Source organism: Danio rerio, chromosome 2 (assembly GCF_052040795.2).
Source record: "Danio rerio strain M-AB ecotype USA chromosome 2, GRCz13ab, whole genome shotgun sequence".
Classification (NCBI taxonomy): Eukaryota; Metazoa; Chordata; class Actinopteri; order Cypriniformes; family Danionidae; genus Danio; species Danio rerio.
The window spans coordinates 19,100,783-19,126,241 of NC_141022.1; the positions used below are offsets into that span (position 1 = coordinate 19,100,783).

At 35.7% G+C, this 25,459-nt stretch overlaps 1 protein-coding gene and 1 long non-coding RNA gene across 2 annotated transcripts in view; one reads left to right on the forward strand and one right to left on the reverse strand.

Annotated features, from left to right (window-relative positions):
* Positions 1-25,433, reverse strand: part of atr (ATR checkpoint kinase) — a 65,241-nt gene extending 39,808 nt beyond the window's left edge. Inside the window, exons 1-19 of the mRNA XM_087240633.1 lie at positions 25,214-25,433; positions 25,013-25,104; positions 22,606-22,758; positions 20,162-21,033; positions 18,799-18,980; positions 18,542-18,721; positions 16,389-16,567; positions 14,237-14,389; positions 13,606-13,804; positions 11,777-12,027; positions 11,416-11,603; positions 8,062-8,162; positions 7,773-7,944; positions 5,428-5,598; positions 4,990-5,184; positions 4,145-4,330; positions 3,862-3,957; positions 1,112-1,242; positions 687-830 (exon numbers count right to left, since the gene is read on the reverse strand). Coding sequence (XP_087096759.1) covers positions 687-830; positions 1,112-1,242; positions 3,862-3,957; positions 4,145-4,330; positions 4,990-5,184; positions 5,428-5,598; positions 7,773-7,944; positions 8,062-8,162; positions 11,416-11,603; positions 11,777-12,027; positions 13,606-13,804; positions 14,237-14,389; positions 16,389-16,567; positions 18,542-18,721; positions 18,799-18,980; positions 20,162-21,033; positions 22,606-22,758; positions 25,013-25,104; positions 25,214-25,269 — 3,701 coding nt within the window. The 5' untranslated portion in view covers positions 25,270-25,433. The remainder of the gene's footprint in view (positions 1-686; positions 831-1,111; positions 1,243-3,861; positions 3,958-4,144; positions 4,331-4,989; positions 5,185-5,427; positions 5,599-7,772; positions 7,945-8,061; positions 8,163-11,415; positions 11,604-11,776; positions 12,028-13,605; positions 13,805-14,236; positions 14,390-16,388; positions 16,568-18,541; positions 18,722-18,798; positions 18,981-20,161; positions 21,034-22,605; positions 22,759-25,012; positions 25,105-25,213) is intronic.
* Positions 9,966-14,676, forward strand: LOC141378030 (uncharacterized). Its single transcript, XR_015478369.1, has 2 exons — positions 9,966-10,280; positions 11,804-14,676. It is a non-coding gene; the product is annotated as an uncharacterized LOC141378030 (long non-coding RNA).
* Positions 25,434-25,459: the final 26 nt, after the last annotated feature.

The window sequence follows — 25,459 nt, forward strand, 5'->3', positions numbered from 1 at the left end:
AATGTTAAAAAAGTACAATTTATTTATACTTGTAAAATTGTATTTCAATTACATTAAATTATGAATAACATACATTAAAATACTGTCATTTTATTCACTCATAAAGAAAAAAACTGAACATGACCATAAACAACATAAGATAACTGAACAAACTACCATCACTCAAAAATGCTTTCCACAGATGTGAAGTGTTTGTAGATTCAGTTCTAAGTGAAGAATCTTCATTAACATTGCATAAATGGGGTTTAAGAACAGATTTGTTCATAAGAATGGTTGTACCCAATGTTAGTAAACAAATAAGCATAATTGATCCAAAATTTAAGGGTATTTCAGTTCAATATGAATGTGTACACAAACACAAAGCTGCTTTATCCATTGCAGATGCAAAACATGTTCTGAAATAGGGATGCTCATTTGAGCTAATTTTGCCATCTGACAACGGCTGCTCGTTAACTGAATAATAACCGTTAACTGGTCAGATTTATATTTAAATATTAATAAACAATAATGAAACAATAATAATTGGAGTGTCTATTTTGTGTCTGACACATTAAATATTGCATTTTAAAATACTGATTTATTTTACCATGCAACCATATTAACAACAGAACATCTTCATGCACCTGCAGAGTTTCCAACAGCAAATCCAGCCTATGGCGAAATGAGAAAGCAAAAATGCCCCATACCTGTTCTCCACTATGAGGTAGTGCATGATCACCGCCGTCTCTTTAGGCTGGATGGAGATGAGAGGTAACAGAGCCACGATTACATGACTCAAAAGAGGACCCAGATATGACGGGTCAAGACAGCGCACAAAACAGTCCCATGTCCTGCAAACCAGCAAGATAAAAAAAAAAGCCTTAATATCTATGTCCTGTTATTTGGTGAGCAAATTGCAATTATGCTTTCATTCTCAGATCTGATTGCATATTAGAAACAGATGATTCTTGCAGAGTTTAAACACTGTAAACCAGGTGTTCACTGCGCTAATTAAGCATCAATCTGGTTGTTATCAGCAGGGCCCTCCTGCAGATGACACTTCTTATGCTCTTGGTTGTTAATTCACACATCCTGTTCAATGCATTTACACTGATGTGAATGAGAAACACACCTGCAGCAGAGCTCCGGGAAGTCATCCTTGTATCTCAGGCCAGTTCTGAGAGTGGTCATCATCTTCACTCGAACTGAGCTGATGTGCTTTGGACCCATCAGCTTCATCAGGGACATTAAACTGTTCAGAGCCTGAGAAAGGGGAAAGTGGCCATATATAAATAAATACATAGTCAGAATTATTAACCCCCTTTGATTTTTTTTCCTTTAAATATTTCACAAATGATGTGTAACAGAGCAAAGAAATTTTCACAGTATGTCTGATAATATTTTTTCTTCTGGAGAAAGTATTATTTGTTGTATTTCGGCTAGAATAAAAGCAGTTTTTAGATTTTTAAAAAACATTAAGGACAAAATTATTAGCCCCTTTAAGCTAATTTTTTTTCGATAGTCTATAGAACAAACCGTCGTTATTCAATAACTTGCCTAATTACCCTAACCTGCCTAGTTAACCTAATTAACCTGGTTAAGCCTTTAAATGTCACTTTAAGCTTTATAGAAGTGTCTTGCACACTTAACCTACCTCTACTTTGATCGCTGGCAGACTGATGTCACTAACATCAACAGTAAGAAAATAAAGAAACTAAGAAACTGTTCATTTAAATTATTATATTTAAAACAGAGGAGAACCAGATCGGTTTGACTATCCCAAAATACCTCACGCTCGCTAAGCTAAAACATTTGCCATCAGTATGCAGAGAAATTATCTGCTCTCAATGCTGCAGGTGAGAGAGACGGCTGTGTGGCACTGTGCCACCTTTAGTGCTTTGAGGCGGGGAGAGACTGCTGGCATCCCCCGCAGCTTGTCACGAAGAGTAACGTTAGGAATAGTACAGACACATGAGAGGCTCTAGAAATGAACAGTAACAACTAAAAACATTCGCTAGTCACTTTTTTGAAAATTTGGTGATGGGGGTCTGAAAAGTCACTAGGTTTGCAACACTGGCTGGCAGTATATTTGATTGAAGCGCTGCGTTCACACCTTGCGCATGTGCAATACGGAAGGAATGTTCCATTATTTATGGGTGCCCCCCGGTTTTTGAAAAAAAAAAAATAATGTTAAGATCTTAACGGTTATAGACAGATTTTACAACATTCGATAGAAAATAAATAAAAGAGCTATATGATTAACATAGGCTTCCTGGCATTGGTTTGGGGCCCCTATTTCCCAGGGGCCCTAAGCGGATGCTTACCTCGCTTATTTGTTAAGTCTGCTCCTGACTGTAGTCATGGTATGTTTTGACAATATTTTTTGTTGCTTTTTCTGAACTTTGAATGTCTCAGGACCTTTGTTGTATACGGAGAATGAGAAAGCCTTCTTATTTTTTTTTTTTAAATCAATTATTTTTTTAGATAATGAAGAAAAGATTTCAGGGGATTGGAACGAAATGAGGAGTATAATAACAGAATAACATTTTTGGGGTGAGTTATTCCTTTAGGTCAATATTTAGGCCAAATGTTTATTTCCTGTGTCATCCTCACAGCTCAACATCAGTAGCTAGGTTTCCATCCACCTCATTCTATGAGTATTTTGGAATATCACATCAAAAAATGCTTAATGAAAATGGCAAGATGCACATACATTTTGAACAATTAATGGACAAACCAGCAAAACACCATGTTGTAAAACATCCTGAATGTTGTTTTGGTCATTATAAAATCCAAAAGTTAAAGTCCATCAAAATAGTGTGATATTATTTCCTCCACAGTCTTGCGCCTCCAAAGGCCACTGCACATTTCTCGCATTACATTTTCACACAAGTAATTTATTATACAAGGGGGCCAAGTTGGCTTTTCCCACTGCAACAAACTCTTGGAAACATTTTGAAAAAGGAAAGATATTCCTTTCAATATCTGTGGGTGAAGTACTGATTTTTTTCTCTTTGACTCTTTGAATGAAAACTATTTTAAAAAATTAATTCAAGTTTTGTGCATGAGTCTAATTTGTGTCTTTGCATGGAAACATCGCTAGGATCACCAAACTGATCTGTCACCAAAATCTGAGTATCTATATGTCAGAGATTGTGTGTCAGGGTTCAACGCTAAGGATTTTTTCTACTGGCCCAATTTTTACTTGCCCTGCCAAAATTTTCACTGGCCCCACCAAAAAAAGTAGTTAATAACTATTTCTCAGTCACATATTTTTAATAATGTGTCAAAAGCCAAACATAACTTCAGCATATCTTTTCTTTAAATACAACTGACAATTTAAAAAAAATACAACTGTGATGTAAATAAATTTGGAAATATATATATTATAGGTTTAAATTATAGAGAGAAATAACAGATGAACTGATATATTGATGGTCAATATTCAATATTGATTCATTTTGATCTTTTTTCCAGGTGCAGAAATAAACAAAACAATAGGCCTAATGCAAAATATTATAAGATTAAAATATGTAAAAATGATCAGATGGTAATTTCTGTCAATTTTCCTAACAGATAAACAGCTCTTAGCAATATTTCAGCATGCATTCACTTTCATATTAGCACATTTGCCGGTAGGAATGACATCCGGCCCTACTCGTAACAATCCTGTCTACTGTCCCGAGCGTACCGCACGCTGGCCCCGGGCCATTGGGCAGTGCTTACTGTTGAGCCCTATGTGTGCATATTTTCAGATTAAGTTGTTGTTTACAAACCCCATATTAAGTAGACATTTCAGGGCCTACATAGTGCATACAAAGTATAAATGAGGCCCCTGGTAAACACTTTTAAACTATCAAAAATTAAAGGCTAAAAACTTACCATTTTCTTTTTTTCCTTCTCTCCAGCACTAGAGCTCAGCAGCTGCATGTTGAAGAAAGCCAGGATGCCCAGAAGCTTAGGCTGCAGATAATCTGCCTGGAGAGACATACACCAACAGACTGCATTATTTCCAAAACTGTGACCGTGCCAGAAAGCTGACAACAGACTCATGCAATTCTATGCAGATCCAACTCTCTAGAACAAAGCTAAATAGTGATTTAAGTTGTGCAGTTATTCGTTGCCCTTACTAACTAAGGAATATCATTGTTAGAGCAGGCTGTACCATGCATCCTGGGGTGGTGATTTCTCTTGGGCCCTGGTAGGGGTCATCACTGGAGGCAAAAGAAGCTAAAATAGCAAGTCCATTGAAGACCTGTTGGTAGTGCTCTCCAAGACGCAAAAGCAGCTCATTATGAAGACCCTGGAAATCCTGCCTCAGCAGGCTGCCCAGTTCAATTTCTGTCTCATTCTGTGCCAAAAAAGAAGAAACCAGTTCATTTAACAATTTAAGATCGAAGTCAAAATAAGATTCAACAAATATATAAATAATTATAAATAGGTCCAATTCTGTCCAATTTAATTTTTCTCTTTCTGTGACAAAGAAGAGAAAAAATGTTCCTTAAGTTTTTTAATAAGAAAATAATTCAAAATAACATTTAGTTAATTAAATAAAAATTATATATATATATATTTTTTTTTTAAATCTAATAAGTATTTTGGTCAAAGTCTGCCTTAATTCAAATTAATTTCTGTCTCAAAAAAATCTACCCATTAAAAAGATAATTAGAAGAAAGTAATCAAAATATTTTTTTAAGTAATTATAAATAATAAAAATTAAAATATTGCAATTAATTAATCCAAGGTCTAATTCTCTAAACAATTCGGTCTCATTCTATGCCAAAAAAAAAAAAGAAATAAGTTTATTAATAAATAATTATAAAAAAATGAATTTAAAATAAAATGCCATTGGTTAAAAAATGATAAATTATTAATACATAAATAGCAAATAATCATTCAGAGGTTCAATATAGTTTCATTTTTAAAAATATATTTTCTATACCACTCATTTGCCTATTGGGCTTTTTTACTTTTCCTCCATTTGTGATGTCATGCACAGATCACACACACCTTAAGGTAGTGAAAGGCTCTCTCCAGCTCCTCTTTGGAACATGAACACACGAGATGGGAGAATATGTATTTAAAGTTATTGATGAGCATTTCCCTGCGGTTGACATTCAGCTGCTTGGCAATGGTGCGGATCAAGGCGGAAGCTGTAGGACTGGCTTTGGCCGCCAAAAAAGGCAGAAGGACCTGTAATGTCCGCTGTGAACAAATAAAGACAGTATAAGCTCATTACATAATTGAAATTAGCGATGAAAGCCACACTTGATCATAGCTCATTGAAGCATTTCATAGTGGCTCACTATATTTGCCTTTTGTTTTCAAACATCTCTCCCTAGTGTTTTTGTCTTTATCCTGAGATTTATTGTACTATCTTTGCCTAAAACCCTTCTGTTACATCATAGGCTGATCATGGCAAATCTGGTAATGAGATGTTGAAGTTACATTGAGGAAACGATTAAGGTCAGGGAAGTCAAAGACGTGCGCCACATGAGACAGGATGTCCAGTGCCAGCTCTCGCTGATGGGCCGCCTCTTCCTGCAGAGCCTCGCTGCTCTGATCCGGCGTGCAGCGCAGAGCCGTCACATGACGCGAGTGCAGAGACTCCACCAAAAACTGCAACAGAACAAATACAAGATGACTGACCACAAAACCCACTTATTTTATACCAAAACAAACTTTTAAGACAGAAAGAAACAGCTTACACTGGTTTACAGCCTACAACTTACTCACTATGAACACAGACACTTGAGGATGAATGATAAAATTACTTAATCATTACATTTTCAAGAGAGGAATTTTGACAGAATTTCTTAAATCTTTTGTCTTTTGGAGAAAGTGTGTTTTTAGTTTAGCTGAAATAAATGGAGGTTTTATTAAATAAATCGAAATAAATATAAAAAACATATTTAATCTGAATACCAGTATTGAGTAGTAGCAAAACAACTAGATTATAGAGTAGTAATAACTACTAGCAGAAGAAAAAAAACTGCCAAATGCACACTGTTGTTTAGCAATCTCAATCATATCAATCTCAATAGGGTATATGCAAAAGGACTTTTTTGTCGGTAACCTGGGTCAAATGCTTCTAGTGAACTGTATGCCATTACAAAACAGGCACGTCTAAGGTCTCTTTTCTTTATAAATTATCGATCTTCACTGCCTAAATGATGTACGCTAAAAAATCGTAAAAGTGGGTCTCAGAATGTACAAGAAGCACTGAATTAGATGAAATTTTTCCGCGCCATCCCTTTAAAATATTTAAATTTATTTTACACCAATATTTCCAGTGGTGTTTCTGCGCTAGCCTGCTGATCCTGGCGGGCATGTGCATGTAAATGGCTTTTTATCTTGGTTAACGCATGAACAACTAAATGAAAGCTGAAGTCTATTAACTGATTATATTTTAATTGCATTACAACATCAATGCTGAAAAAGAAACTGTATAAAATTGAAAAAGTCACATTAACCATTCACCAGAAGTTTATTGGAATCGGAAGAAACACTAGCTCTGTATACTGTATACCCTATTAATTGTAATTCTGCTGATATGCAAATTTAAAGGAACTTCACTCCACTTTTTTTGAAATAGACTCACTTTGTGATTTTCGAGTTCCCTAAAATTAAACAGTTGAGTTTTACCAATTTGCATCTATTCAGCCGATTTCCAAGTCTGCTGACAGCACTTTTAGCTTAGCTTAGCATAAATCAATAAATCAGATTAGAATATTAGCATCTCTCGAAACAAAAAAGGGTTTCAGTAATTTTCTTTTTTAAAGCTTGAATCTTCTGTAATTACATTGTGCAGTAAAACAGAGACAAAAATAAAAGTTTCTATTTTTAAGGTCGATATGGCTATGAGCTGTATTTTAAATAGTAACTAGGCACTTTAAGTTTAAATAGGAAATAACGGTTTATTAGTTAATGTATTTACTAATATTAACGAACTATGAATAATAACCTTGTAAAGTATTTATAAATCATTAACTACTGCATTACTTAAAGCCAAACTTGTGCTTGTTAACATTAGTGAACTGCAAGTAAACATTTCACTTAAATAACATTAACTGATGTTAAAAAAACATGAATAAAAACTGTAACAAATGTATTACTAATAGTTTATGTTAGTAAATACATTAACCAATGGACCAATATTTAATGTTGCTACTTTTTTTTTTGTTTTTTTCATTTTGAGCGAGATGCTAATGATGCAATCCGATTCAATGATTTATACAAAGCTAAGCTAAAAGTGCTCCTGCCAGACCTGAAGATCAGATGAATATATTTAAAATGGTAAAACTCAACTTTTTAACTGTTAATGTGACTTGTAAAATAAGTGTTTCTTTAATAGAGCCAATCTGTACCATGTGACTGTTTAATATTCATACATTTATTCATTTTCTTGTCGGCTTAGTCCCTTTATTAATCCGGGGTCGCCACAGCGGAATGAACCTCCAACTTATCCAGCAAGTTTTTACGCAGCGGATGCCCTTCCAGCCGCAACCCATCTCTGGGAAACATCCACACATACATTCACACACACACTCATACACTACGGACAATTTAGCCTATCCAATTCACCTGTCCCGCATGTCTTCGGACTGTGGGGAAAACCGGAGCACCCGGAGGAAACCCACGCGAACGCAGGGAGAACATGCAAACTCTACACAGAAACGCCAACTGAGCAGAGGCTTGAACAAGCGACCTTCTTGCTGTGAGGCGACAGCACTACCTACTGCGCCACTGCTTCGCCCCACTGTTTAATATTTTTCACAAAATGTTACACTGACCTGGCAGATTGGGTTCCTGTACTGGCTGAAGAAGGACTGCAGTTTGAGGTCTCTACAAGTGGCTAATGCCTGGATCTCTGTATAGGCTGCTACTGACACCGGATTGGACTTTGAGAGCAGGCAGTGCAGGAGGCGAAGCAGAGCAAATGACACCAGGTTGCCTTCTGCAGCCCTAAAAAGAACCATAAGAAAGAAAACCATTACTGAAACATGATACATATATGAACACGCATACAAATTGGAACCATAAAAACAAACAGTGGCCCCAAAAAGCAGTATTTTGTACTACCTCCCAATTTCTCCAGTGGTTAATATAAGTGTGTTTTTCAGTTCGTTGTTTCTGGAGGTCTTTGCATTGGTGTATGCTTCTTTTAGCCGGGACACAAGAAGCTGTAAAAACCAAAATCATAATCCATTTATTAGGCATTTTGTACAAAACTCTCTGCTAAAATCACAACTCTGGAAGTACCGGAATTCTGTAATGTCATAGCGGTCATTCTGACTGTTCATATAACATTGTACAGAACAAATTTTGTGTCACGTCATGTCCAAATTACTAGCTTCTATTTTTGAATTATTATGGATATAAATATCTGCAGTCATTATTTTATTAAGTAAATTCTTACAGAATCTGCAGACTTTTTAGCTATTTCTGCACAGAAGTTTTTTTTTTTTTTTAAATAGGTGGTTTATGTGAAATGATCTTCAGAGAATATTAACTAAAAACTGAAGACTTAATATAAAAAACGTTTTTTCACTTTTTACAATGAAAACTAAAACGCAATCAAAACAACTTTTTTGGTAAACAAATATATCTACTAAAAGACAGTGAATGTTACTTTACAAACTGTACTGTTTATAAATCATCTAATTTATAATATCACTGAAATGAATAGAAAACTGAAGAAAAAAAATATTTACACACATATATAGAACTAAATATTGAGATTCAATAATGAGGTCCAATTTAAGAATTTCTGCAGGTGCAGATTCAGTATGGGTCTTGTCACTACTCTAACAATACAATCTTTTTTGTAACAATTAAACAGTTAATCATAACAGTTAAAAATATTGTTTTAGAAAGTTTGAAAGACATGTCTGAATGAAATGTACACACATTTAGAAAAAATCAGGGAACTATAGTAATATGGGTTTTATTTGAACAGATGTAGTAAATTTCAAATTGTACAAATGGTCAAAATGACTGCCTCTGTATTGTTAAAGGGATAATTCAAAAGAAAATAGCTTTGACCACAATTTTAACTAGGAAACTTCAAAGTTGCCATAAACATATATTTAGGATATATAGTTTTTTCCTATATTGTGAAATACATCCAATTGAAATTGGCCTAGAATGAGAATAAAACAGATTTTGTGCAGTTGTAGGAACTCATCGGCATTTTTCAGTGGTCAACACAAGTTGAATCTGAAATCTTGGGCATCTCCAATGGTCTCATTCATTGAACTAGCTTGAGGGCTTATACCATCAGGATAACAGAGCGCCAATTGATTTTGGGCTCCTCTGACCAGTACTTCTCCGCAGATGTTCTGGTACCCTTCGGCTAACTAGCCAATGATTAATTAAATCAGTTAAATTAAAACACAATGGCCCTTACAGGATCTTCAGCGGAAACCATTTCACGAGACTTTTGATTGACTCCTGGTCATGTGCTCGCCTTGGGCACATCCTGCTAGAAGCACAATTTCGTAGAGACAAAGAGATCTCTAGAAACATTAATGCATATGAATAAAAGCGAATCTCTTAATGTTAGAACTAAGGCAGATGTATCTTTGAATAATATGCCATAATGTTCCTCATATGCTGTTTATTCCAATCAACTAGGTTAATCAATGTGTTGTTTTAACCCTTATAACAGAGTAAAATAATCTGTATGTGTCTGAAATGTATAATGTCTGGTATTGAACGAAAGCTAGTGACATTTGCAATACGTTGGTGTAAATGAAAAACTAGTAGTACAAACAGTATTCATCTTGTAACGTTTGATGTAAGATAGTTTCAATCTTGCAAGAGTTCTACCACGTGAAATCTACATGCAGTCTGTTAATTAATGACCTTTCCTACGTCAGTACGGGGCGTGGCCCCGCCCTTCATGGCAGCTGCTCATTGGCAGACAGTGCCATGGGGACGAACCAGACCAGGTCACTTAAAACACCCTGCAACAAAGAAACTTTGCTTTTTGCATCAGCTAGCTTGCGCATGCTTTTGCTCTCTGCCCCCTTTCGCCTACCCGGACACCGCGCCGCCACGCGATTGGGTTACTACGAACTTCCACGCAAACCTCTTAAGTTTCGGTACTCACGAAACTGCACGAACTTCCGCAAACCGACTCTCAGCAGTCCGTCACCTCGGTAACCCAGGACAACAGCCATTCACGAGCGTGTGAATCCCAAAGACGTCATCGAAGCGAGAAACCACCCAATCAGGAGCACCGTGTTTCCCCAAGGCCAGCCGGCGAGGGAGATTCGACTTCAGCAAAAAGGGCGCAAGTAACACAAACTAATGTTGTCTCTTGCTGATCTTGTGCAGATTGATCTTAAGCAGTTAAAGATAAGCCATATCTCTGCTTTTGTGGTTTCTCAGGTGTTATTCTAAGATCTTGCAAGAAGTATTAGAATTAATTTGGGACGTTGTCAACTCATTTTGCATCCTCTGAACTGCCTCTGTGTGTATGTGTGAATGTGTGTGTTTGTTTGTTGTTTGCTTGTTACGTAGTTAGTTTCATTTATCGTAGTGTAGCTCAATAAATCTTTGTACTCATTTTGTAAGAACTGTGTTCTTGTTTATGTGCTTCTAAGTCATTGCCTCGAGCTGTAGATCTTGTTACCTTGCTAAAAGATCATCCAATACTGTGTTATGTTATTATCGTTGGCCACGTAAATAATATTAACAAGATTGGTAAGATACGATGTCTTCTATTTGCGGGACAAATGGTAGATAAAGTGTGAATCTTTTGATCGGATTCAATCTGACTCATTTGAGTCAAATCAATGATTCGAATCTTTAGGATCCGATTCATTGAAATGAGCTAATTAATCCCTGATCGATATTAAAACGTAGGTTGATCCCCTACAAGTGCATGATTTAGTCTAAAATCAGTGCATGATTTACTACATGATTTTTAAAATGATTTATTTCCTTTGAAAACCGATTGGATCATGGGAAGAAGGGCATTGCTAACAAAATGAAGGATGACTGTTGAATGGACAAAAGCAGAGCAAAAACGAGACCTGCACTGATAGCCCCGCCTTAAAGGCATTCCATATGACTAGAAGAGAAGTCATTTCGAGGGGGAGGGAAAGTTATGGTATTTAATAAACAATTATGAGGGCGATTAATTTTTCCAAAATAATGAAGTACACAGACACATGGATTATAACAAGCACTAATATATATATATATATATATATATATATATATATATATATATATATATATATATATATATATATATATATATATATATATATAAAAAGAGCAAATTTTGATTTCATGCCAAATTTAATGTTCTACTGAAAAAAAGTCACCTGCATCTTGGATTGCATGAAGGCAACTTAGTATGTTAACTGATATGACATCAAAGGCTGCAGCATGTTAATATAATTCAGACTTTAAAATCTGTACCTCTTTCAGGAAGCCATTTCCATTCCAAAACTCTAGAAGATTCTTGATGTTTTGGCCAAACATTATTCGGACCTCTTGGTCAGGGTCTTCAATGAGGTTGACCAAAGCATTGACCAAAGCTTTGGTATCAGGGTCGGTGTTACCCAGATCCACATGCTTGAACAAGTGCCTGATATTCTTGATAAAAGCTGCCATTCCAAAAGACAAAACTTAAGACTCATTTGGTGAGCTAAAAAAGTTTTAGCAAAATAATTCAATGCTTCAGCAAATGTATATATTGCCAGAAAAAAAAAGAAAAACAATATTTATTATTCACTCAATCTTTAAAAGAATTTAAAATAGCTACACCCTTTCCACTAACCTTGCTTAACCTTCATGTCCTCCACAGGTTTGAGCAGCTGAAGGAATGGGGTGAGGATGGAGGTTCCGATGGAGGAGGTCTGACTGGAATGAAAGTCTGAAATGCTGAGACCAGAGCAGAGCAGTTGATGTGATGGCATGGTCTCCTGAGGAAACTGCAGTTGTGAGCTCTCAGACAAACAGCAGGCCAGCTGCCCTGTTATACCAGCCAGCTCAGTCTTCACTTCTGTTGAGCTGTCCTGGAGTCTGTTCCTAAACAATTATTAATGATAATACATAATGTTTACCAAAACTACATTTAAAAAAAGTCTTTAAAAAACACTCTATACTTCAAGCAAAAAGTCTCTCCAGAGTTTATTTTAGGTCATACCAAAAATGCTTAAGGTCCTAGCAAGTATTATTTGTGCTTTTAAAGAAGTCTAATAGATTTCCAATAGATATCTAAACGTCTTGGCTAAAACAAAGCAGGGTTTCTGCAGGATTTATTCAAATAAAAAATATTGTCTTTTTTAAGACCATTATGAATAAATTGAATAAAACATTTTTCTAATAAGCTGGTGGAAAATATTTTGACTTGCCCCAAGTAGAATTTTACATGAAAAAATTCTAATTGCTTATTTTTCAACCACATTTTGTAAATATTGTCTCAAAACTAGCAAACTCTACTACTCTAGTTGTATATAGAACATTTTTCCAACTTCATTCATTCATTCATTCATTCATTCATTCATTCATGTTTTTTTTCGGCTTAGTCCCTGTATTAGTCCCTGTAAGTCTATTTTTTTAAATGAATTAATTAAAAAATTTTTATTATTGTTTACAATTTCCTAACCTTACATGTTTCCAAACCTAAAAGACTTTGTTAAACATAAAAAATTTGAGAAGCATAGAAGTTCAGTTATTCATGTTTGAGACACAAGAACAACCCTGATTCATTCATTCATTTTCTTTTCGGGTTAGTCCCTTTATTAATCTGGGTTCACCACAGCGGAATGAACCGCCAACTTATCCAGCACATTTTACGCAGCGGATGCCCTTTCAGCCACAACCATATACACTCATTTACACTCATCCACTACGGACAATTTAGCCTACCCAATTCACCTGTACCACATGTCTTTGGACTTTGGGGAAAACCATAGCAACCGGAAGAAACCCACGTGAACGCAGGGAGAACATGCAAACTCCACGCAGAAAGGCCAACTGACCCAGACAAAGCTCGAACCAGCGACCTTCTTGCTCTGAGGTGACAGCACTACCTACTGCACCACTGCGTCACCTCCAACTTAATTTTCTTTAAAAAAAAAAGTTAAATGTATGTAACCCTCTGTCCAGTTCAGTGCCCTCACCAGGCAGCTATAAATACATAGAGATGTTTTAAACAAATGTTATTCGAACAAAGCTAATTAAACTACATTGTAAATACAGATAATCGATAAAACTTTGTTATTGGTGATTGGAAGGATGTTGTCCCAATTGGGTAGGTAAAACAAAGGAAAATGGAGACCTGTTTAAACTGATTTAAAACCTACAACACAATCATTCAGTGCAGATGTTCATTAAGACTTTTTTGTTTTTGAAAATTAAGGCATTTTAATATTTTCTAAGATCCCGCAGACACCCTGACAGCTAAATTTGTCAGTCATTGAAAATCTGACATCTAACAACAGTCAAGTCATCAAACAGGCAGGAATGAATGAGTCAGCACTATTCTAAATCTGCCTATTTGATCACTAATTTAAGCGATGAAATCAATTATGCACTTGAAAACATTATGTTCATCATCAAACTGAAAAAGACTGACTGAGAGAAAGACTGTTGATGACTTACAGAAGGGCCTCGTGGATGAGGCTGTTGGATTTGACTCCTAGCTGGTGCAGCAGAATGGGGAAGCCTCTGACGGCACTGGCCCGCTCAGCTTCACTCTTACTTTGCAGGGCCCAACGGTAAACTGATGACCTCCAGTCACCACACACACTCTTCGACAGCGGGGCAAGCAGGAACACACAGTGTGCTCGAGTTTGAGCATCTACAAACAACATTAAAAAAACACTTTAATAGGAACATTCCACTTTTTTTGAAAATAGGCTCATTTTACAACTCCCATAGAGCTAAACTGTTGACCATTATTGAATCTCTGGATACAGGATGTAACTACAGAAGAGTCAAGCTTTATATAGGACAATTATTGAAAATTTTTGACTGGGATGCTAATGGTCTAATACAATTCAATGATCTATGCTAAGCTAAGCTACAAGTGCTCCCATAAAACTCTACAATTTTACTATAGGCGAATTGTAAAATGAGCCTATTTAAAAAAAAATGTGAGTGTCTCTTTAAGAATGACAATTTATTAGAACTAAACAGTATATTAAAGCTAGACTAATTGATTAACATGGGAATGATATTTGATTTTTGGTATATGTAAAGTATTGCAGAACATTATTGGTTAGATGCTTACTGTAGACAGGAGCGAGTTTCTGGGAGAGAGCAATCAGACTTGCAGGAAATGAAGCCGTCTGATAAACACTTTGTGAGGAGTGCTCAAGCACCCATGGAACTGACAGCAGAGCACAAATGTTCCTGTGGAAACTTTTATCACTCTCACTGTTGGCTGCAAACAGATTATAAAATTCAATTAATTCAAATTATAAATCATGAAATTAAATACATCTATAATTCTAACAATTTCTTAAAAATCTGCAATTTCTCAATAAGAAAGATTGTTCAAAATGTCTTTATCCATTAAACATTATTTTAACATGATGATTTGATTTGGCTGTCATGTGACATTTTTGTCAATGTTGCAAAGAGTTGTCCTGTTTAAATATTTTATAATTATCTAAATGAAAAATGTTTAATAAATGTCAAAACATTATTATAAAATCATTACAAATACAATTACTGTGCCTTTTGATCTTTTGATAAAAGTTGTGATTTTGTATTAAGAAAACCCTCATAACCTCACACTTTTGAATAGTATTGAGTAGGAATGTAATGATTCGTTTGATTCACGATTTGATATGATTCACAATACTAATATAATTTTGTCTTGATTTTTTAACAAAATTATTTGAGACAAATTTCATTTTCTCCTTAAATGCAGCACATTCTTTGCAAAATAATATATTTTCTGCCATGACTAAATCGCTATTTTAAAAACAAATAAAAAAGAGAATGATGCAAACTAAAGAAGATTTATTAATAAACATAAACTGGGATTTCACATTTTTTAACAATAAATATCAGCATATCTATATTTTCTAACAAAAGCTGAGGTCTTTGCACATTTACAATGTCCCCTGCTGAAAAAAAAAATTTTCACTGGGGGACTAAGATGGCTGGTATAGAGAGGAAAGCCTTTCATAAACATATGTGGTGTGTACAGAGGTGGTCAATAGGCCCTCTAATCCAGGGGACTGGCCACTGGCATATAATACTGATTATAAAATTATTAATTATATAGTAGGACAGACACTAGAGTTGAACATAATTAAGAAGGTGAATAATTCATATTATTATATTGTATAATTAATTAGTATAAGTATCAGTGTGATACACTTAAAAATAAATAATCTTGAACAATTTTAAACATTCAGATATAATAGGCAAAGTATTAAAACATGCATAAACTAATTTAAAAAGGAAAGGGTAAAAATAATCTAAAACTTGGTTCTGTAACAGAACAACTTTCTCTTTCAGTCTGAAAAACATCCTCACACTTTCATCAGGAAAACACTGATGCACCGTGTGGTCTATGTAGTGCTCTGCAAATTATCCGGTCCGTGTAGTTTGACTAATTAATATTTTTTTTGCATATAGAAGTCTGTTGTTCTGAACGTTTGTTGTTCTGTTAGTGGAAGTAAACGTCTTTTTGCGGTATTTGCACAGTTTGTGTTTTGTCTGACACACTTCACTACTGTCCTTTTACTATGCTGCCCCCCTTCTTACTCGCTGCTGATGTGCAGGTTAAGAGAGTTTGCACCTGTAAACACAGCGCCCCCCTCTGTTCAAAACATGTATGGCGATGCGCATTTTTACCGGTTTACAGTTTTTCTCAGTCAGCGAGGTAATGAAATGAAGACTATTAGTTTTATATGGAATGACTAGTCAGCATTCACAAGTTTAGTTCATTTTGACTGACATGACATAGGCAAATGATAATGTTATAAAAGAGCAGAGTTGTATAAAAGCAATTGATGCATGTCCAAAAGCATTTTCAATTTGTTCGAAGAAATAAGAAACTGCTACATTTATGTGGAGAAATTACTAATTAACTGTGTGTAAATGTAAACAGTGTTGTGAGAAATGCACCAAAGCGACTGAGAAAAGCTGTAAATCGTCACATATTTGAATCGATTTCTAATTGACTCACGGTGAATTGCTACACCCCTAGTAGTGAGTTATTCTACAGTTACATGAATTTTTATGATGCATTTAATTTTGTTTATAGTGATTTATTTTTCTGAGCAGATACTATTTTAAGAGCATTTACTTGTAATAAACCTTGAAAATATTTATGAGCTTTTCAAAAAAGTACCTAAAAATAACCAAGTTGAAAAAATGCTCCTTTGAGTCAAATCTAGGATCTTACAAAAAAAATAAGCACTCACTGCTAAGGTAGAGAACAGCATCAAGAATCCTGACAATTCCCTCCACCAGATGCTCCAGATGCTCTTCATTATAGTTGTTTGCCAATACGGTGCGGCAGCTCTCCACAACTTGTGCCAACATCTGAGGCTTTAACCAAATGAGCTGAGCTACAACTGAGGACTCTGATGACTTCTCTCCTCTGCCACGGAAGAGGAATTTAAGAATAAGCATCAATAACCATGCAACACAAAGATCTTAAATAGCTAGTTCACCCCAAAAATGTGTCTCTATAATAAATTAATTACCCTTGTGTCAATACAATCAACCTTGGTTCATCTTTGCAATACAAATGACCATTTGTAGATGAAATCTGAGAGCTCTCACACCCTCCATATACAGCAATAGCAATAACAAGACGTTCAAAGTACAGAAAAGGAACCAAAAACACTCAAAGCATTCTACATGAAGTAAAAACACCTTTGACTGGCAAATTGTTCCACATCAGGTCACACTTTACATTTACTATGGGAAATATAATGCTTGCGTGTTGCACAGCTGACTTTAAATGCAAGTAAATCATGCTGCTCATATTAAACGCGCATCCTGATAAACTCATGACAATAACATTTTTACTAAAATAAACATATTTTTATTAAAATAAAAACACTATTTTATTTTCTAAAGCACCTTAAAAGGTACATTCAAATGTGTTTTACACAGAAAAAGATACGGGTAAACATTTAAATCAAAGAAAAAGTTAAAGAAAATAATAATAATAACGGAATGTAAACAAGTATTGGTTACCACTAAAAGACCATAATTAGAAGATTGTAGATCGAGACTAGGCTGGTAAAAGATTAACAGTAATATGAAGAGGAACCGGCGAACACGGTGGCTCAGTGGTTAGCACTGTTGCCTCACAGCAAGTAGGTCACTGGTTCGAGTCCCAGCTGGGCCGGTTGGCATTTCTGTGTGAAGTTTGCATGATCTCCTCCTGCAGGTGCTTCGTTTTCCCCCTACAGTCCAAACACATGGGCAACAGTTGAATTGAGTAAACTAAATTGGCTGTAGTGTATGTATGCGTGTGAATGAGTGTGTATGGATGTTTCCCAGTACTGGGTTGCGGCTGGAAGGGCATCCGCTGTGTAAAGCAAATGATGGATAAACTGGCAGTTCATTCCACTGTGGTGACCCCTGATAAATAAAGGAACTAATCAAAATGAAAATGAATGAATGAATAACGAGGAACCATAATGAGGTGAAGTAATGAGGAGCCAAACCATGTAAAGCTTCATTGGTCAGCATGAGAATTTTAAAATCTATCTGAAACCTCAGAGGGAGCCTGTGACTCTTAAACTCTTTTGTCCTGATCCTTGTTAGAATTTAATGTCAGAGTTTTAAACATTTAAAAAACAAAGCCGTTTTTACATTTCTTTTGTTAACAAAAGTGTTCTTGGAGCTTCATATGATTACAGCTAAAGCACTGAAGTCACACTGAATGTTTTACTGTGTTTCTGGTTCCTTTTCTGTATTTGAATGTCATGGGAACATTGCTGTCGATGTGCTTGAATTTCATCAAAAATATCTTAATTTGTGTTCTGAAGATTTTATTTAAAAAAAATAAAATAAAAAAATCAAGATTTACATTTATTCATTCATTCTCACAAAGGTGAGTAATTAATAAATAATTTTTGGTTGAAGTAACACTTTGAGCCCTATCATGTATGGTGCAATTTGTTGCTATTTGTAGACAACATTTTGTTATTTTTGTTCATTCATTCGTTTGCTGGAAATTAGAACTGAATTTAGAAATAGATTTAAAACAAATATTTGCGCTTAAACTTAAATATGTAGGCTAATGGATGTCTTTCAATGGAGTGCGTACAACACCATTTTCTTATCCATGAAAGTAAAGGAGTAAAGAGTAAAAGTAAAATAAATAGAATGTAAAGAGGCTGAATAGAGGAGGCTCGTTCTTTATCCTTGCTGCAGATGGTCTGTTTAACTGTTTTCTCGCTAGTGAAGTACTTAGTTTTTCCACTTACAAAGTGCGCCATGCACAAAATAGCAAATAGACAAAGTGGATTCGGACACACCCTTAATGCTTTTGCGCCCTGCGCTTTAGACTTTTCACCTAGATCGTTAAAATAGAGCCCTTTACATTAAACCATACCTCTGTGGTCCCTTCAGAGAGTGTTCTGAGCAAAGTGCGGCCAGATGAAAGATCACCGCAAGTCCCTGAACCGCACTCACGCATTGGCTCACTGTATGGTTTCTCATCTGTGTCAGTAACTCCTCCAGACGACAGTCTACAGCTGCCCAAACCTCACTTCTGCTCTTCATGTCCACCTGCCTGATGGTGGACAACATGAATACACATGATAAAAGGAAAAACTGAGGGAATGTCAAGAAATAGAGAAAAATATATACATTGGCTGAGTTTTGTCCCTGCTCCTCAGTTGGGTTGGAAGAGAGAGGTTTGGTCTTTTGGCTGGAAGCTCTTCTTCATACATTCTGGGATCAGCAGGATCAGAAACACTGGCCTGAACGTCCTGCATTGCAGCGATGGCGTCTGTCTTCAGGGCAGCATACAGGTAGCCTTCTAAGCTTTGCTAGATTTCATGCAACAGAAAATAAGTAAATTGCATGAACACAGCAATACCTTAGCACGACATGACTTTAAACCTCAATTAAAATAAGTGAGAATGAGATTTGAGTTACTGCGTTTCAGAAATTTAAAATAATTACAGAGATAGTTCACCCATAAATGAACGTTCCCTCACCATTTACTCACTCAAGATTGGTTCTCTTGGATTGAGAACCAATCAGGGTTGTAGGGCTGCACAGTGGCAGAGTGAGTAGTACATTCGCCTCACAGCAAGAAGGTCGCTGGTTCGAGCCTCTGCTGGGTCAGTTGGCGTTTCGTGTGAAGTTTGCATGTTCTCCCCGTGTGGGTTGCCTCCGGGTGCTCCGGTTTCCCCCGCAAGTCCAAAGACATGCAGTACAGGTGAATTGGACAGGCTAAATTGTCCGTAGTGTATGAGTGTGAATGATTCTGTATGGATGTTTTGCAGCAATGGGTTGCAGCTGGAAGGGCAGCTGCTACGTAGAACATATGCTGGATAAGTTGTTCATTCCGCTGTGGCGACCCCAGATTAATAAAGGGACTAACCCGAAAAGAAAATGAATGAACGAATCAGGGTTGTTCTTGTGTCTCAAACATGAATAACTGAACTTCTATGCTTCTCAAATTTTTTTTGTTTAACAAAGTCTTATAGGTTTGGAAACATGTAAGGTTAGGAAATTGTAAACAATAAAAAAAAAGAATTTAATCAATTAATAAAAAAAATAGACTAACTTCCATTAAAGGCATAGTTCACTCCAAAAACAATTACATTTGCTAACCTTTAAGCCATCTAAGATGAAGGTAACATTCTTCTTTAGTATAACATATTTTTGCTGAAACCATGATCCTTGGTCATTAAAATAATGCAAGAAAACATTATATTCTAAATTATGTTCAATTGCTTGCACACACTGATCATTTCACTTCATCATTGGACCTCAATGTTCCATCAGGGGTCATGGGTATTCATTTTTTGTAATTGTGTTTTTTAATCTCAAAGTGCTTGCAACCAATGACTTGGCTCACAGTTTCAGCAAAAGATCTACAGAAAGGAAAGATTGCTTACATCTTGGATGGCCTGAGACTGAGTAAATTAACAGGACAACAGAACAAAGAATAAATTAAAGGTCTTGATTAATCTGCATGTTTTAAAAAATCTCTGTTTACCTCATGCTGGTCCTTGGTTCCAATTGTCTTAATCAGAGCTTTGCAAATTGCTGCAACTCTCTCCTTCCGGATCTGCAAAGCACACTCATATCCAGGAGGAACAAACCCCAGGATAAAGCAGAAGACTTCACAAAGCGTAGCTTTCACCTCCTTAACCTTCAAGTGCTCCAGTGCCCCAATAACAACCAGTTTCTCAAGCCTCTCCATCAGCATGTTCAGATGGACTCTCTCAAACCTGCTGTGAGCTCCTTCTTCATGCTGGAAAATGCATCGAGAGAGCTGCTGAAACTCCCTACTGAACACACCAAGCTCTGATTCATCAAAAGCAGGTAATGAGTCCAGGACATGCAAAAAAGCTGAGAAAAAGGGCTGTGAATGGTCTTCGGGGAAGCCTCCTAGAGTCACAATGCGAGTTAAAAGCACCATGGACACTGCCTTGAGCTTGGGGCTTCCATTAGACAGCATGAGACAGGTAGAGTCCCATATAATGCCCACTTCTCTTGGAAAGAAAAGGCCTTGAATAACATCTGTCAGAACTCTTAATGATGTTGCTAACAATGCCTGAGTTGAGGATAGAGAGGACAGCTGGAGGATAGTGGGAGTCAAGTAAACGGCAGACTCTCCAGACTTGATGGAGAATCGCTCCACCACCACTGGCCACTGTGGTGATGGTCGGGTCATGAGGTTCTTATGCACCAGATCTTGTATTAGACAAATCAGCTCAGTGGAAAACAGGCTAAACACGACTGGAGCCTTGGCTCTGAATAGATGAAGCAATGAACAGATGACTGAGGAGATCTTCATGTGAAGGTCTTCACATTCTGGGCAAGCAGCAATTCGTAAGAGGCGATTAATGATCCATTTAGTGAAATCTGGGAAGGGAGAAGTAGACGGTCAATCTATGATGGTTATACTTGTGATCCTGGACCACAAACCAGTCCAAGGTTCCCACTCTAAACATTATGCTAAACTGCATGACTTTCAATCACTAAAAAGCTGAATTTCTATTACTTATAATGAATATATAATATAATGAGCTGTTGTGTTCATTCAGAATTTTGGGATTCTGTCATCGCTGGATTGAACACAAAATTCAGCAAATGGCACAGCCTTCTGGGAAGCTTGCTTTTTTTTTCAATTTGTGCAGCTATTTTTGACCGGGAAGAACACTTTGAATTCCTTCTGCATCATCAGTATTGTTTTGTATTACATGGCTTTATATTGGCATATAGAAAGTACTCATCTGGTTTAGCGATTTGACATGGGCTGGTATAAGATTCTGACAGTATGATAACCTTGGATAAAAATATCATGGTTTCACAATATCACTGTATTGTGATTACTGCTCTAAAATATGCTCTTTTTAAATGTCTGGGTAAAAAAAAAAAACATTTTTCCCCATTTAACACAATGTATTTTATAATTAGAAACATTAAAACTATTTTGGACCTGTAGCTTTTGATATGGATGGTCTTTTTCTGCTAGACATACTGTTCATGCTGTTGCCCTAAAAAACTAAATCAATTAGTTGTAAAAATTTAATCAAGGTTACATCTGTTGTATCGACTGCAAAAATTAAATAAAATTAAATTGTTAAATTTTTTGTACTTTTTTTTTTTTTTGAAGAGATCTTAACACTTAATTTCAACATTTAGAGCCATGTATCAAATATGATGGAGTAGGCTTTGTATAATTAAGAGGTAAACACGTCCTCTTTGTTTTTAGTGTTTGTTATTTAAATTACAGAGATTAGAGGTTCTTGAGGTCAAAAAAGCAACGAAGAAAAAAAAATCACAAAGATTACATCAACAAAATAAATTCTTCAAATAATGCTGTAAATTGAGAAAAATCACCAACAAATAGTCATTTTTTGCAGCAATAATCAGACATTTTGATTAAAAGGGGGTAAAATTTTAAATGACCAACTAAAATCCCTGATAATCATTGACTTAGACAAATTCTCTGACTTTAAATGCCTTGGAATGTTTTGGAGATGTGGCCAATCTTATGTTGCACAGGTATATTTTCTGGCAATAGCCAAAAATACATTGTATGGGTTCTTATTTAATAACAAAAATCATTAGAATGTTAGGTAAAGGTCATGATCCATGAAGATACTTTGTAAAATGCCTATTGTAAATACATAAAACTTAGTTTTTGATTAGTAAAATAATTGCTAAGAAATTAATTTCTCCAATTTAAAATGTAAATTTCTCAATATTTCGATTTTTTTTACCCTCAGATTGCAATTTTTTTTCAAATATTCATATCTCACCCAAATTTTGTTCTGTCATAACAATCCAAACATCAATGGAATGATGTATAATTGTGATTTATATAAAAAAAAACTACATTTGTACTTGTTTTGTGGTTGGACTGGCTTTGTGGTTCAGAATCACATGCATGTACAAAAAATACTAACGAAGGTAAATAGACCAACTCACCAGTGCAGCTGTTCTCTGAGTTTTTGAAGTGATCAGAAAGGCACGCTGGGTTTATGAACATCAGTGAAGAGGATTTAATAATGTGCTGCACAAAGTCTAACAGCATCACACACGCTGGCTCAGAACTGCTCTTCTTGCATAACTCCAGAGCAACTACAATGTGATAGAGATAAAATGTCATAAAAATAGACCAAATAAGCAAGACAAGTGTCTCACACATTACTGTATTAAAAGCTAGAAGGGAATTCAACGAAATAAAAAATGCTAATTTCTAATATATTCATATGTTCTACTGATTTGTTTTAAAGAGAAAAAAGATCCTTTAAAATACTAATTATATCACCCATTTTCCCTTAAGTCGTTCCCCTTTCTTCATTGGAACATGAGAGAATATTTTGAGAAATAATTAGAATTTTTTATCTATGTAGTCAGATGTCACTAATATCTTATTAAACTATTTGACATAGAAATAGGGAGACAGGAAAAAGGGAGAGTCTCTAATGTTGGGTAACAAAAATGTTGGAGTCATTTAGAGCTGTTATTGGACTGTTGGAAGTAAACACCTTTTTGAGTTTTTGTAACATCTGTTTTGATATAATTAATTAGAAAAATTTTTTGTGTTGTTTGGTCATTTAAGCCAAAATTAAATTGTTTATTTTTTTAAAGGACTATTAATTTATCTTGAATAAAGTTTTGGCGTTTGCCATATTAATCTCACACATGCACACACACAAATCTACTAATGTTAAAAAAACTAATTGCATATAGCAGAGATGATACTGTTTTTGTATTAGGCTCAAATTTAAAACAACTTAAACTTGAAATGAAAACCTATTTAATTTTAAATTTGTTTACTTCATTTTTTTTACCTTCACACGTCATCAATAATCTACCAAGTGTTTTTATTAAAAAAAGATTAAAAAAAAATCAAGATTTACATTTATTCATTCATTCATTCATTCATTCATTTTCTTTTTGGCTTAGTCCCTTTATTAATCCAGGGTCATAACAGTAGAACGTACCGCCAACTTATCCAGCATGTTTTTACGCAGCGGATGCCCTTCCAGCCGCAACCCATATCTGGGAAACATCCACACAAACTCATTCACACACACTCACACTCACACACACACACACACACACACACACACACACACACACACACACACACACACACTACGGACAATTTAGCCTACCCAGTTCACTTGTACCGCATGTCTTTGGACTGTGGGGGAAACCGGAGCACCCGGATGAAACCCAACCGAACGCAGGGAGAAAATGCAAACTCCACACAGAAACGCCAGCTGAGCCAAGGCTCGAACCAGCGACCCTCTTGCTGTGAGGCGACAGCACTACCTACTGTGCCACTGCGTTGCCACCAAGATTTACATGAAGTTTGAAATTTCATTTTCATAATGATACTTCAGCAGTTAACAGGTTAAACAAGTATTATAATTAATTCGTTCATTCATTCATTTTCCTTCAGCTTAGTCCTTTATTTATCAGGAGTTACCACAGCAGAATTAACCACCAACTATTCCAGCATATGTTTTACACAGCAGATTCCCTTCCAGCTGCAAACCATTACTGGACAACACCCATATTCTCTCACATGTACACATGCACTCATACACTACTGCCAATGTTGATCATCCATTTCTGGATTATAATTGTCCCATAAATTTAATTTGGTGGCATAATATCCTATACCAGTGGTTCTCAAACTGTGGTACGTGTACCAATAGTGGTACGCAGGCTTCCTTCTAGTGGTACGTGGAGGAATAAAATATGTCATGTACATGCTATACACATTTCAAAATTTTTCAAAAATTATGTAAATAATATGCCATATGTGACATTTAGCCTATATTTCTGAGGTAATCTGCCACATTTTTTTTTTTACTTTGCAGAGTTGTAGCTGCTTTACTGGGTCTACTACGCTACTGTATTTCAATACTGCTCATTTTTGTGGTACTTGGAGAGACAATTTTTTTCTGAGGTGGTACTTGATGAAAAAAAGTTTGAGAACCACTGTCCTATACTATACATATATTAAGTTACACTGAAATAAAATACCTCGACTATAAAGCTGTACATACAATTGAAATAAAAAACACACTCTGAAAGCCATTTGACAAGCATTATTTAGAAGTTTCATCTAACATGTAATATAATTATTAGCATTTATAACTATTAGCATATAAAAAACATAAATCATCCACAGAGGACTTTACATTAAGATTTTTCAGTATTTCTCGGGTTTTATGTAAAGTCAACTACAAGCTTATAGCTTTACTTTCATTCAGCTTGGTTTGAAAAAGCACAAGTGTTAGTAAATAATGACAGAACTTTCATGTAAGAACAACTATTCTCAACAAACCCCAAAATACAGTTTATTGTTTCTTACCGACATCAACATCTGTCAATATCCTGTCAATGAACTGACAAAGTATCTGACGAGGTTTCTGCACTGCCTGGTTGTACTCAACCGAACTGGCACTGGAAAACACAAAACAAGCCTTGTGTTTGATTTATTCTTTAATAACGTTAGTCATGTTAAAGACACTTTAAAAAAATAATAGTCGCTGTTAGCAGCCATTGACGTTACCTTGCTAATTCTTGCAGTGCAGGAATCATTGCTGACATTTCTAGTCCTTGCTCCATCTTTACTTGGTAAATGAGTTCTTATTATTTGCAAAAAAAAAGTTTAGGTCGTGTTGACCTAATGAAACATTTAGAATAATGTGAGCCTGCCCATCCTCTGCTTCTTCCCCACGCGCATCACTTTCAAAACTCTTTTCGCACTTTCGCCGTCTACTACGGCAAGTGAGTTGGGTCAGTCTGTTGTAAGCAA